The sequence below is a fragment of the Aythya ferina genome (assembly GCF_964211825.1).
Source record: "Aythya ferina genome assembly, chromosome: 5".
Taxonomy (NCBI): Eukaryota; Metazoa; Chordata; class Aves; order Anseriformes; family Anatidae; genus Aythya; species Aythya ferina.
Genome location: NC_140301.1, coordinates 41,625,609 through 41,639,240, shown reverse-complemented (window position 1 = coordinate 41,639,240; position 13,632 = coordinate 41,625,609). Strand labels below are relative to the sequence as shown.

At 41.4% G+C, this 13,632-nt stretch overlaps 1 protein-coding gene across 16 annotated transcripts in view; it reads right to left on the bottom strand.

Annotated features, from left to right (window-relative positions):
• Positions 1-9,969, bottom strand: part of RALGAPA1 (Ral GTPase activating protein catalytic subunit alpha 1) — a 128,103-nt gene extending 118,134 nt beyond the window's left edge. For 6 of the 16 annotated variants that reach the window (XM_084522427.1, XM_084522425.1, XM_084522428.1 and 3 more), the window contains exon 1: positions 9,588-9,968. In XM_084522427.1, the coding sequence (XP_084378553.1) occupies positions 9,588-9,693 (106 nt within the window). In that variant the 5' untranslated portion in view covers positions 9,694-9,968. Of the gene's footprint in view, positions 1-9,587 lie in introns of all 16 variants that reach the window. The other 10 variants (XM_084522417.1, XM_084522426.1, XM_084522429.1 and 7 more) reach the window with 5 other exon arrangements.
• Positions 9,970-13,632: the final 3,663 nt, after the last annotated feature.

The window sequence follows — 13,632 nt, the reverse complement described above, 5'->3', positions numbered from 1 at the left end:
TTCTAGCAAATGAAATTCACTCTTTTCTTCCTAAAATCCCAAACAATAATATAAACAAAAGGAAGTTTTTGGAATTCAGTTAACCATGGAGTGTTTGCAATAAGTTCTATTGCTTCAGAATGCAAGGAAATAAAAATAGAGCATTTTGAATGGGAATTTTCTCCTGTCATTACCTGAAAATAACACACTTTCTGTTAATGCAGAAAATTGGCTTTCCTTTTAAAGAAGGGAAAACACGCTTCTTGGTCTGAAAGGGCACTGTTTGCCACCTAACGTAAAGGACAGCTTCTGCTTACCATCAAACAACACACTTAAAGAACTACTAAGTTACTGATCCAGAAACTTGGGACTGAAGCACAGCTGGACTGAGAACCTCTGCAAGAAGGAGGAGTAGGAAGAAAAAAAAAAAAAAAAACAAAAAAAAAAACAAGCAGATACAGCACAGAAATAGTGACACAGATCCTGGAAGATTTTGGTCTGGAAGTCACCTAGCATGGCCACCTGAGCAGATGGTTCCATTTCACTGCTGCCCCTGTGCTCAGCACAACCCACAGCTGCAACAGGCACAACGAGATTACAGCTCTCCTTGATGACTTTACCAAAAACGCATCCCTTGCTCACCATTTGGATTTACCTGACTTCCAGCTATACACTGTTGTGCTTTTTTCCATTAAGAATCTGATCATTTTTGCCAATGAAAGTATTTCAAAAACTTTCAGTTCACCTTTATCCTTGTCATCAACCAAAAGATACAGCTTTTCAATCCCCTCACCTTAAACCATTTTCTTCAACCCAAAGCCATTTATTTGTCTCTTCTCTATGCTCCCCTGAAGTATCATGAATCCTATGCAAAGAGGTAAAAACCATTTCCTCTACAAGAAGCACGTGCATGCCCCTTTCACACAGCCCTGAACTGGGAATTTGCAGGAAGTTGCTTGTCTGCTTTGGCTCCTTTAATTTTCCTGCCTTCCTAGGAGAGACGTAGCCTTTTTGCATGAAGTACGATTACACAGAAACAGACTTGCCTCCTTAGCTTACAATTTATTTATTTTTAAACAAAAGAACTTTGTATCCTCTTACCACAGCTTCATGCAACTGACACAAACTAATGTGTTCCTTGTGTTCTTGGTACTCCTGCCCAGATGGAAAAGAAAAAGGACTCAAAAATAGATCTGGCACCACTTAGAATAGTTTAAAAAGTTTCCCAGAACAGAAGAGGGAAAAATGGGGCAATATATTTTACTGTACTCCAAGAAAATAAAAAACAAACATTGAACTGTACAAAAATAGTTCCAATACACTAAAATCCAAATTTCCAGCATTATTTACAGAAGTTTTGCCAAGAAAACGTGCTTTTCTTCACGTTTCCCAATAGCAATAAGCATGGAGTTTTGATTTGTGAATCTTCCTTACTACTTCTCTGTGACCTAAAAATTGGTACAAATTTGATCTCTACATTAACTATGTATTCTTTTTATTTTTTTTAATAAAGGGATAAAGTTATGTTTAAGCACAAAGGGACACCATAAAACTTCTCTGTCCTTCCCTCCTCCCCCAAAGCTTTTATGAAAGCAGCATTTGCTTTTTCTAGGTCCAGCATAAAGCAAGTAAATTAGCATTTGCTATGGAAGCTGTAGAAACTATTCTGTTTACAAATTCACTTCTATTTTGTTGCATGATACAGAGAAACAAACTAAAAACGGAAGACAACCTCTAAGGTAGCTGTACAAACCTCACCACAAGAGCAACCGAGTACCAGATCAACCAGAATTCGGGTTTCCAGTAAATCCATAGAATCTTGGAAGTTGTACTATTTCCCATCTTATAGACAAGAGCTGTAGCACCGGACTAAATGAAAACAAAATTTCAGAACCAAATAACAAAAAAACTCCACCTCTATCAACTTCTGTGCTTATATGCGACTATACTTTCAGGAATTTACTTTCATTTATTTTCAAGTGGCCAACTGCTCTTTCAGGAACTTGGTTTTAGGTATTTTCAAATGGCCAACTGTTTTGAAGGTTAATCGTTCAAGCTTTCCAAAAGGTTACATTCTTTTCAAGTACCTCAGTAAACTATGCAGATCTCTGTGCCTGGAGAGGCTGACCATTTTAGGAAGAGCAGTTCTAGGCTTAATTCTGCTGCACAACTCTGCTGAGGAGTAAATGTGTTTTTGCTCAAAGGTTTTAATTATGGTTCAATTATCAGTATCTCCCTTTTTAAGAAGGAATAATTTTTATCCATGAAAGTAATTCAGGATTTTAATAAAAAATCCTTTATATCAAACATTTGAATAAGGATATGATCTGGATGGTATATGTAGAATTCAATACTTCGGCATTCTAAGTCCAAGTACCATCTCAGAGAGCTTAAGTAAAAAAAAAAAAAAAAAAAAAAAAACACAACAAACACAAACCACCATTTTGTCAGATGTAAAACACAAAAAGCAGAGATTTTTATTGTATATTTAAACTTGTACAGGCTCACCTGAGCAAGATTCTGGAAAACTGTTTACATGTGTAACACCCCAATCCTCTGCAGGAGGACAACCTCAGTGAGCTTTAATACAACTCTCCTTCCCTATTTTGTTTCCTACATATTATATTATAGATGATTATAAACTAATCTGCAATATCTGTTGCATATTTATGAATGAGTTAAGTAAGCAAAGGAATACTATGTAGATAATTGCACCTCTGTATGAAATTAAAATCTTACAAAGATAAAGCAGGTAAACCTGATTTTTTTGCACAGGACAGAACTTCAGTGGTAAACAATCAACCTACTGACCTTATAACAACCACAACAAAAAACCATGCACAGATCTTAGAAATGCCTTAACTTTTCCAAAAGAAAACATTAACATTCACCAGCTTACACAAAGCATCACAGAAATTTACTGTTACACAAAGCATCACAGAAATTTACTGTAGCAGCTAACAGAACAGTCTACCAGTATTCCAAATTGTGGTTCATTTTGCATTTGATTTTTAAGTGTTAGGGAATTTAATAGTGTGTTTATATTACATGCTGCCGTAGTTTGATAGATAACAGAAGTATTATCTTGTCTCATTCAGAGACTTGGTGGCTTTTAAGTCACTTTCCCTCATCCTCAGCCAAAAACACAATACCAGTGACAACTGCAACAAACAATGACCTGGAAGATGGCCAGATCTCTAATTCTATTTCTGTAAAGCAGAGACCTGCTACAGCCTGAAGTTTTCAGTATCAATTTCCATAATAAATTGTTGGCTTTAGTAAGCAAGAAGTTTCTAAGTGTCCTAAATTTCAGTTAATATACAAGCAAAATATCCAGTAGAACTTATTCCTAACTCCCCATGGTGCAAAATTTAACTGCTGTTCATAGCAAAGCAGTGCAGAGATTCAGTTATATACAAGCAGTCTCTGGAATACCAAAACATGTCATTTTAAAAGGTTAAGTAGAAAACATCTGGTACTAACTGATGGCTCTGACATAGTTAACAGACTGTGAAAAAGCGAAGAAGAGCTGATGGAAACAACATGGTTTGCTCTAACAGTGCGCTACAAATGCACTTCTATTAAAAAAGGGCTGCACCTTAGCGTTATTGTAACAATAACAACTACTTGGCCAGACAATTCCATTTTTTTTTTGGAAGTAATTTTGTCAAAGAAAATATTCTTGAGGGTTTTGGTACTGAAAAAAGAACCTACTAGAAGAAATCTTTTAATGGGCTTCAGTTTTGCATTGGACAAGTCTGAACTCCAGATCACAAGCATCTTTTAGAGACAAACGTACAAGGCAAAACCCATGAATGAATAAGCACATTAACAGCACTAATGAACAAGCTCTACATACAGAGCATTGTCAAATTTCAACACCAGTGCTCTATAGGAATGAGCAGCATGGCTGACAGCTCTCCAACCTAATTGTTTCAGGTTGCCTGCGGACTCCAGAGGAGTTTCAACACCGGTGAGCTTTACAAAAATACTTCCATGACAACTCAGGTGTGTTCCAGAAGGTAGGTTTTGCGTGAGCAACTTCAAACACTTCCACAGCAGTGTAGTCATTTCCATTGTGAACTGCCACAAGCTGAACCCACGCAGACCTTTCCCTCGCATCCAAGCGGTCAGAGCCGTCCCTTTGTCTGCTCTGGGACTTTGATCCAATTCCAGCCCTTGTCCTTGCAAGCCAGCAGCACTGGCCAGTGCTGCTGCCTGCAAGTCAAGCGGAACATTAGCCAAAATCCTAAAGCAAAACACTTCTTCCTCCTGGCAAAAACAGATCAGAAAGGGTTCAGGCTTAACACTGACAGAACACCAACTCTGATGTCTTAAACTGTACTTAGCCTGCAGCTAAACCCATGAATACCTCCGGTGACATGTCCTCCGCAGTTCAAATTACCAGGAGAGGGAAATAAAAAAATACACACAACTCATGCCAAAAATAATACAGCACTGCATATCCACAGAAACTTCTGGAACAGTTATCTCCAGAGGAAATTCCAGGCAGCCAGTTTGCTGCAGCTCCCCACCCGCCTTTCAGCTGAACAGCCGTAAAACATTTTTTGTTTCTTACAGTACATCAGCGATACTCTAATGAACGATGTTGACCATGTGCAACACCAATGAATGTCATCCAGCTGAAGCATTAGGGCTGGCTGCCAGTGAGATACATTTCTTAAATTAAAATCCCTTTAGACAAATGCAATCTTTGTCTAAGTATACTGTTTAATATTGAGAAATATATCAATGTCCAATATAGACTGTCTCATTCTGTCCTACACAGCTTGAGACTTCTCCCTTTCAGAGATCACTCACAGGAGATGTTGAGCACTAACCAACCACCGGGAACACCCAAACAAGATAATAAGATCCACACTTCAAGCACCCTGTTCTCTTTGCATTAAATGTTAACAAGTATGCTCTCCAGGGCTCCAGAGATACAGTGTATTTTAAAGGTATCAGATGCAAATAAAATTATTTAAGAAACAAAATACTCCTTTTTTGCTTTACCCTGGATTGACAGATTACAGGCCTGTAACTCCTCCCCTAACAAAAAGCAGAAAAACAAAGGATTTCCCTTAAGAATTCAGATGTAAAAGTAAATTCTAAACTGAGTACATTCATTTGTCTTGCTTTCACATAGTAAGACTATGCAGAAATCATTAAAGATATCGGGGTTTTAGCTTTCTTTATATACATGTATTTAAAATTCTGACTGAAACCACATATTCAGCCATAGCAGCAACATGTTTCGTACCAAAGCCAGAGAAAAAACAAGAAGTCAATATTATTAAGGTATGACGTTATGCCTTAATTATTTACGGAGTTCCCAAAGCACAGCCTTAACAACACGACAAATCAAGCATGATTTGCTGCTTGAAGGATTACTAGAATGAACTTCTAAGAGCTATCACTTTAAAACCAGAGAATCTTAATTACGTTGTTACTACTGTTTATGTGCATATGCACAGCAAAAGGACCTCTTTGATGCTGAGGTCCAATTAAGCAGTGCAACACTGATGATAAGAAAAAGGCAGTATTATTTCCATGCTATTTCCTCTTAACAATCCCCCAAATGGCCATTAGCTGACAAGGCACTTCCATGCTGTTGGCAGCAGAATCCCACGCCATGCTCCTTCTCGGGTTCCCGTGCTCTTACCACCAAAGCAGCTCTGGGTAAGCACAACTGCCACAGCCTTCCCGGTGTACATGAACCGGAGAGAAGAGTTTGATTAAAAAAAAAGTCACATGCTGACAGAGATAGTGCTAGCAGCCCGTATGCTTCAAAGGCACATCCCAGAACTAATTAAAGAGGATGATCAGTTCTCTACAGGAAGAAACTAACCCAACTTAAAAGCATCAGGTCTCTCAAAAGATAGTTCCAGCTGTTTCAAGAAAGATACTGCAGCGGCAACACACAAAGGCAGATTACTTTTGCTCACAGACTGATAAGTCCCAGGATGACTTCAATCTCTTTCCAATTTTTCATGGCAGTTCTTAGCATTAACAGCATTTACTACTACTTTGAGGTTTCCTCCAGGCTTTGACCTCTATAAGGAAACCTAATGTCTGTGACATGCGTAAATTGGTCATTTAACATATTTACTTTAACAACTAATCAATTATGAATTGGTCGCCTAAATTTCTGAATTTTCTTTGGATACTTAATTACAAAACAGAGTGAATAGATATCCCATGAAAAAAAACATACTGAGCTAGAGCAGAAAACCAGGATACTGGTCTGAAGTGGCAAAGAGCAGATCCTAGATAAGAGTTGAGGGGGGAACAAATACATTTACCCCCACTTTACCCGTACGTGGTAGACACGCTGGTAGTGCTCAGGAGCTTCCTCAAGCCAAAAATCTTCTACGGTAACTTCAAATTTGGTAGCTCTTAACAGGTTTTATTTCCTTGTCTTTTTCATGTATGTTTCCACATTTTTCACTCTCTGCCCCTCCAAAAAGGGATTCCAAAGATTTCTTTTTACATTAAACTTTTATTCTTATATGGGTCATTCCCATCTCTAAATCCTCTCTATACTGGCTACAGCAACAAGACTAGTAATGCTGCAGTGATATTTTCAGATAACGGTACACTACTGTTTTATGAAGACAAAGTTTTCTGTATACTTCAGGCAGACTAATTTGCACTTAGCTGTCAACAACAGGATTTTTTTCTCAAAATGATACAATTCATGGGATTCTAAGTTGTCTTGTAAAAGGCATTTATGTAATTCCATCTAGTGTGCACTATTTTTAATTTGTTAAAAATAAACATTGCCTGCCTTTGTGCTATCCGGTCACTTTACTTCATATTATGTTCTCTGAAACTGTTCATTCTCTTCTGGTCTTGCCTAACAACCATATGATCCTAGCTTAAATATTTTTAGATGATGTCTGACTTGTACCACTGCTTTGTGGGATTCAACTGTTCATCTTTCACCTTAACAAAATGGTTTGTATGTATCTTCTTTGGCTAACAGATAACAATCAGTCTAGAATTACTGACCACTCTGCCTCTTTTCATAACTATTTCATTATCTTAGTAATGTCTTAATGGAAAATGAGTGCTTTTGATGCCTTGCTAAAATACAAGGAAGATGAAGTAGCACTCCTTTCTTCCTTGCAAGTCTTCTCCATGAATTTAAGGCCATGTTTCAGTTTATTGCCGCTGAACCAAATGCTAAAACGCATGGCAAAAAAATAATTCTGGTCCAATGCACTTTGCCATTTATGAACAAGAAACACTTCTCCCCATTCTCTGCATGAGAAACGTCAGATAATTCTCTTCTTGATGGTCTTTTAGTCTCCAATACACAGAGGCTAAGAGCAATGAACAAGACAAACCATTTTTCATTAATGAATATACTGAACAGAGATTCCACGAGTGCCTCTCCCCCAGACAGCCTGCTGGCACTAGCTCCTTGGCTCCCCTGAAGCACATGGAAGCATGCTGATTATTATGCTGGGGTGTGTGCGTGGCGGGGGGGAAGTTGTCACTGAAGAAAAATGATAAACAGGAAAATGCAGCACTACACTGTTCAAGCTACAGGCTGGTGTCTGAATCCAAAGCCATCTTGGGCAGCAGTCTGTCCCATGTGGGCACATTTCTCTTCTTTAATCTGGTCCTGCTGACTAGTCAAAGAAACAAATGGGGAAGAAAGGGCATAGAGTTTATGCTTTGAAGGCCTGTTTAGGGAGGAGAGAATTTTCAGGAATAAAGCAAAGATGTGATCACAGAAGAAAATGGATTTCAAATAATCTGTACTGTAATTCTCTTGCACTCATGTATGAATAAGAGAAGTATCCCTCTGCCCCCCCATAAAAAAACTTGGTTTTGTACCTCCTGGATCTAGGATACACCTGAATAACAATAAAAGTTTGTAGATGGATACAAGACAGACAAACTGAAGAGCAGTGTCACACCTTTCCCTACATACAGTCATACACTGAACTGTATTCTCCAAAACTTGGACAAAGCATGTGGGAACTGTGCTTCAACAGCCAAGAAATACGCATTTGGGGTGGAGAAAGGGGAATGACCATCACACGAAAACATGTCCCAGCAGACTTATTCTGTCCTAAAGCCAGTAAGCAGAAACCCTAGATTAGATAAGAATGTTTGCTTGACACAGAGCTCGCAGCTTGCATCTTACTAAATGCACCTGACTGCTGACTGTTAACAAACCTGAAGGAAAAAATCTTGTAAATAAAAGACAAGTTACAGAAATGCCAAATCCAAAATAGAACAGATCAGAATTGGACAAATACGATGTTTTGAAGACTACAGCAAACTGGAAATGCTCAGCATACTTTACCCAGTGTACTGCCTACTGGGGTTAACCCACAACAGCCAGGAAAACTAAATTCAGAGCTGTATTTAGTTTCTTTATAATGATCTTTCCTCTTAAATTTCTTCAACTGATTAAGGAGCTAAAAATAAACATAAATCAACATAAAACAAGCCACAACTGGCTCGATGCAGCTAGCTAGGACGAGTTCTAAGATTCTGAGTGAGGCAAGAGGCTATATCTGACTACTGAAGTGTCTGGGATAGCTCACTACAAAACTGTTCTCCATTTCAAAAGACATAATTACATTGCAGAAATAAGTCATGCAGCAGCAGTTGCTGCCATGTGGGAACAGCTGTTCCTTCAAACACTAATACAAAAGAAAAAAGGGAGCAAGAACCGTTTTCCTTTGAAAGGAAAGAATTCAGCTTTGCGGGCTGAGGACAATGTACTTAAATACCCCCAGACTGTGGGCAGAAACCAAAATAATCCATTCAACACTCTGTTCTAAATACAGAACGCAGTTGCCCTTGACCCCGCTCCGCTCACACGTTAATAAACTGTCAGAAACAACCCATACAGTTACTGAACTCCAGGACCCAAAACATGCTCGAGAGGAAGCTGCATTTTCCAAGGACAGCTTGATGACAAGGACCTAGATCTCTACAAACACCTCCAGCTAGCAGATATTTTGAAATGGTTAACTCTGCCTTTTCCATTAGGCATGTTACTGCATATAATCACACATTATAATTTGCTGGTCAGGTTAAACAGCTGTCCGCACTGCACTACGGTGCCATTTAAGTGCTTATGCTCCCTCCTAACCAATTTGCAAGGCAGAGGTGTCTTTAGGATAGCCGTATGGATGCTCACCTACTGGGGTCCCGGTGAGCACTCACCCTGGCAGCTCCAACTCGAGAGCACACAGTTGTTACTTTAGGAAAATGGATTAGGGAGCCAGGGGCACCACTACTGCTTGCTCACCACTTCTATTCAAACTGACTGACTTCACAACAGCGTTTCGGTGGGGAAATCCATCGGTTTTTCGCTTCTGTCCCCCGCTGCCCGATGAATTCCTCCCCCAGACAAGGTGGGGTTGCTGCTGCCTGGGCACAGCAGCGGGGAGCTGAGCTCCTGGGGCTCCCCGGCCCGGCCCCGAGGCTTAGGGTCGGGGTGTCCCAGCGGGCCCCCCGCCCCCCTGCCGCCGGTGCCCCCGGCCTCCGGCTCCCTCCTGCACCGGGGCCGGGGGGCGGCGGCCGCACAGCGCCGAGGGCCGGACCCCGCTCGCCACCTCCCCCCCCGCCTCACCCACCGATGAGGACGCGCAGGTGCTTGAGGCGGGTGAGCGGGTCCTTGCGGGTGTCCAGCACCTTCTGCGTGGATTTCCGCACGTCCCCGTGCGGCTTCTTGGAGAACATCCCGCCGGGCCCGGCCCCGGCGCCGCGCTCCAGAGGCGGGCAGCGGCCTCCGGATCCGCCCGCACCGGGGCCCCTACATAGCCGCCGGCAGCGACAGCAGCAGCAGCAGCGCCGCCTCCTCTTCCTCCGGCCGCCTCCTCCTCCTCCTCCTCCTCCTCCGGAGCGGCGGGGCTGGAGGGGCCCGGCGGGGGCCGGGCCGGGCCTGGGCTCCCCCTTCCTTCCTCCTTCCCTCGCTCTCCTCCCGCTGCTTCACGACAGCCGTCAGGTGCGACCCCGGCCGTCCCTATGGCAACCGCGCCGTGACGTCACCGTCCCGGAGGCGCGGCGGGCGGAGGCCGGTGGCTGGGCGGGGAGGGGTGTGTGTGGGGGGAGCTGCGCCCCGTCGGGTCTCGTCGTGTCTCTGTCCCTTCCGACCCCTACAGTTCTGTGTGGTTCTGTGAAATCTCGTAGGGAACATGGACAGAAAATGCAGGCCAAGAATGCAGTTGCCAAGGCAGTGGCTCCAAGCCTGCTTTCAGTCAAGCCCCAGCTGAGCAGTAGCAGGATCTGCCTCACAGCCCCTCTTGCCATGCCAGCCCTCGAGTTGCTGCAGCTCCTCACGGCAGCTCCTGCCCGCCGTCACCTCGCCTCTGGTGACATCGAGAGTGAAGTGGCACGGGTGGTCGAAGCAGCATGACACTCTGCGGTGCTGGCCTTGCCTCTGTGCTGCGCTACTTAGGCCACTCACGCCCTTGCCGGTCCTCAATAAACGGCGAAATGGCTCCTCAAGAGTGGGAGAAACGCAAGGAACAGGCTCAAGAAGCCAAATTTGTCCAAGTCACCAGTGAGGTCTGTGGCAGCAGTCAAAAACACGTGCTGTCTGCTACAGGAACTTTGCTGCTGAGGCCTCTGTTAGTACTGCCAAAAAACCCCCGAGTTTCTCCTAAAATCCTGATGGTATTTTACAATCATGAAATGTATTGAGAATTCTTGGACTTTTTGATAAAATTCTGCTAATGATTAAGACTTGCGATTTCTAGTGGCTCTGCTTGAATTATTATTAATTTTAATAGTCCTTGGTACCTGGATTTCTATCAAGGATATCCAGTTCCCTCAGCCGTAAGTGATTACAACAGCCAGCGTTTTTACTATAGGGAATACCTCACTATTTCAGACGTTATAAAATCATAGGAGTTGCAAAGAGTTTGAACAATATCCATGATAAATAAATAACATAACCCAAATCTTTAAATGCATGGCCAATCGTAGTTAATATTACGAGCAGTGGGGCAGTGGGTTTAGTCAGCTTTAGGGAGTCGGTGTCATCTGCCCATGTGGTCTGCCACAAATCATTTCACAGTTCTATCACTTTTCTAAATAAGATCTGAGGGTCAGTAATGTTATGTAGTAACTATTATTACAACTATTTATTTTTCCATAACAGTACATTTTACCTCTGTAAGATTTGACCGCTATAAAGTGCTTTGTTTTCTAAATCTTACAAATTCTAAGCATATTTTTGTATTTTGACAACCTTTAAAAAACACTTTGAAAAACTTACTTGCTTTTCTGATTATTTTTGGGACTTCAACTCAAGACAGAGGTTAAAAAATAATAAACGAACAGAGTAAGACATCAACAAAATAGTAAATGAAAGGAGGGAGGGAGTGGTGTTAACCAAGTTAATGATGGCTTCTGTAGAGGATGTCCTCATTGAAAGCACACCAGGCAGGAAGGGCATGTTCTACAGAAGGCCATGGTCTTGCAAAAGCCTGACTTTGAAGCGTGTGACTTCAATGACTTTGATAATGCATAGAGGACAAAGTTAGAAAAGACCAGGATTATTTAGGGAGGGGTTAGGTTGTACTACATTCTAGGTCGTTAGTACTGTACCCAATCCTTTGCATTTCTACTCTAAAGAAAGAACTTTTCAAATATTTTCATCCAGCCATGAGGGCGCCTCCACGATTAAGTTTAACTGAAGTTGCACACTGTGCTTTAGGGTGGTGTGTTGTAATCCTCAGAGTATATGGCTTTTGCCTGTGTGAACCATCCTGCATAACCATCCTGCGTAACAAATTTTTAGTTAACTTGACTGGCAACTTTAATTTGAGAAAAAGACCCCCAAATCTAAATAACACAGGTTTGACTAGTCAAAACCAGGCCTCTGTACAATTCTTTACTCTAGTGTAACATACTGATACTGGAGGTGTTGGCCACTTTGACTGAGGCAGTCAAATATCAAGATCCTGTAAGATATTTCTAGCATGAGAATAATGGTACAGCTAGCTATGCCAACAACAAAATCCTGTCCGTCTGCAAAAAAAAAGCACAGCTTCCCATTCACACAACCCCTTATCTCACAGATAAAAATCTGGAAGCTATATTCTTCTGTAATTGAGTAAAAGAGCTCTTTGTGAGCATATGTTCTGAGCAACCAATTATTGCTTTATTACTTTACTTGCTAAGTACTATATCAGCATTAACACTTTTGTGTGGGCATCTGGTACGAAGTCTGTACACTGTAGTCTTTTCATCCACTAAAAAGCCCAAGCTTGAATGTTTTTTCCATGAGCTACAGGATTAATGAAGCCAGATTTCATCTGAATTTCTACCCTAGCCACTGAATGCCATGAGTCACCTCCATCTACAGCCATAAATGTTCCTTTGCTTAGTCCTTCCCCACCTATTTGAGACAGGCAAGAGGCCCAACTGCAGGTAAGACTTAACTACGTGTATACAGGTTGGTGAGCTCACTGCTGACTCTTGGAAAGGTAAAAATGAAATCTCACAGTGTCCTCTGTGAGACATTAATGGGGGCTTTTTGTTTCAGATACGGTTTTGCAAAACACTCAGAAACTGTGTTTTCAATGCTTCTGCTTTCATGTAAAATTCAATCTAAATTAGACAACACTTTAAAGAGTAGCAAAGATTATGTCCAACTGAGGAAAAAAAATAAAGTCCTAACAAATTACAAAAACAAAGCTTAAATAAAGACATCAGCCATGCTTAAAGAACAGAAAGGATACATGGCCTGTCATGACCAGAAACTCATACACATGAAAGTTATTTTTAACAAGTGTAACCATTACTAATTCCCCTCCAATGGTTCCAGAGAGTTTAGATTTTGCTGCAGTAAGTCACCTCCAGCTTACAGTGTTTGAGTTCTTATGTAAGCACAGGCACCCATATCTGATATGACAGAGGTTTTGAAATATGAATATACTGATAGCAACAGTTACGAAACCTTTTTTAAACTGAAAAAGCTCAAACTCTCCCTCTCAACAACTAAGATGTTCTCTTTTCCTTTCCCAACTTATGAAATAGTATTGCAATACTGACAAACCCACAGAAAGTACTTCTAGAAGAGAAAAGCCCTGCAGAAGCTCTGCATGTCTTCCAGCCTCTAGGGGAGAGCCAGTTTTGCACCGATTGTTCCCTTTTTATCAAATAAAATATTTTGTCCCTAATCTCTCCTCATATCTCACCTGTAGGAGTAAGCAAGGTCTTTTAGAAATAAATCTTATCTCCTTGGGTTTATTTTCATTAGTAGTTTCAAGTTTACTTTAGACCATTCGCAGCATATACCAGAATATCTTGCCTAGATAACACATGAGCTGAGGGAGGAACATGCTCCAATAGCTTTCCAATGCAGATAGTAGCACTGTGAAGACTGCTACTTTACCTTGCTGCTGACCTTGTCGTGCATGGAAAATAGTTTTTTTCTGTGTTCTTGTGCCCCCCAATCTATCTTATGGTCAGTACAAGACAAATTACATCTCTGAACTGGGTGAACAACAACTACCAAGGTATTTCAAACTCATTTAGATGTGATGTATTGGATCGCACACAAAAGAACTTTTCTGTCCCTGCTTCTCCTTGAGTATTTCATCTATACTTGCATCACTACTAACTGTACATCTTTGGCTTCTCTCTTTACAATCTTCTTGTCAGAAACGT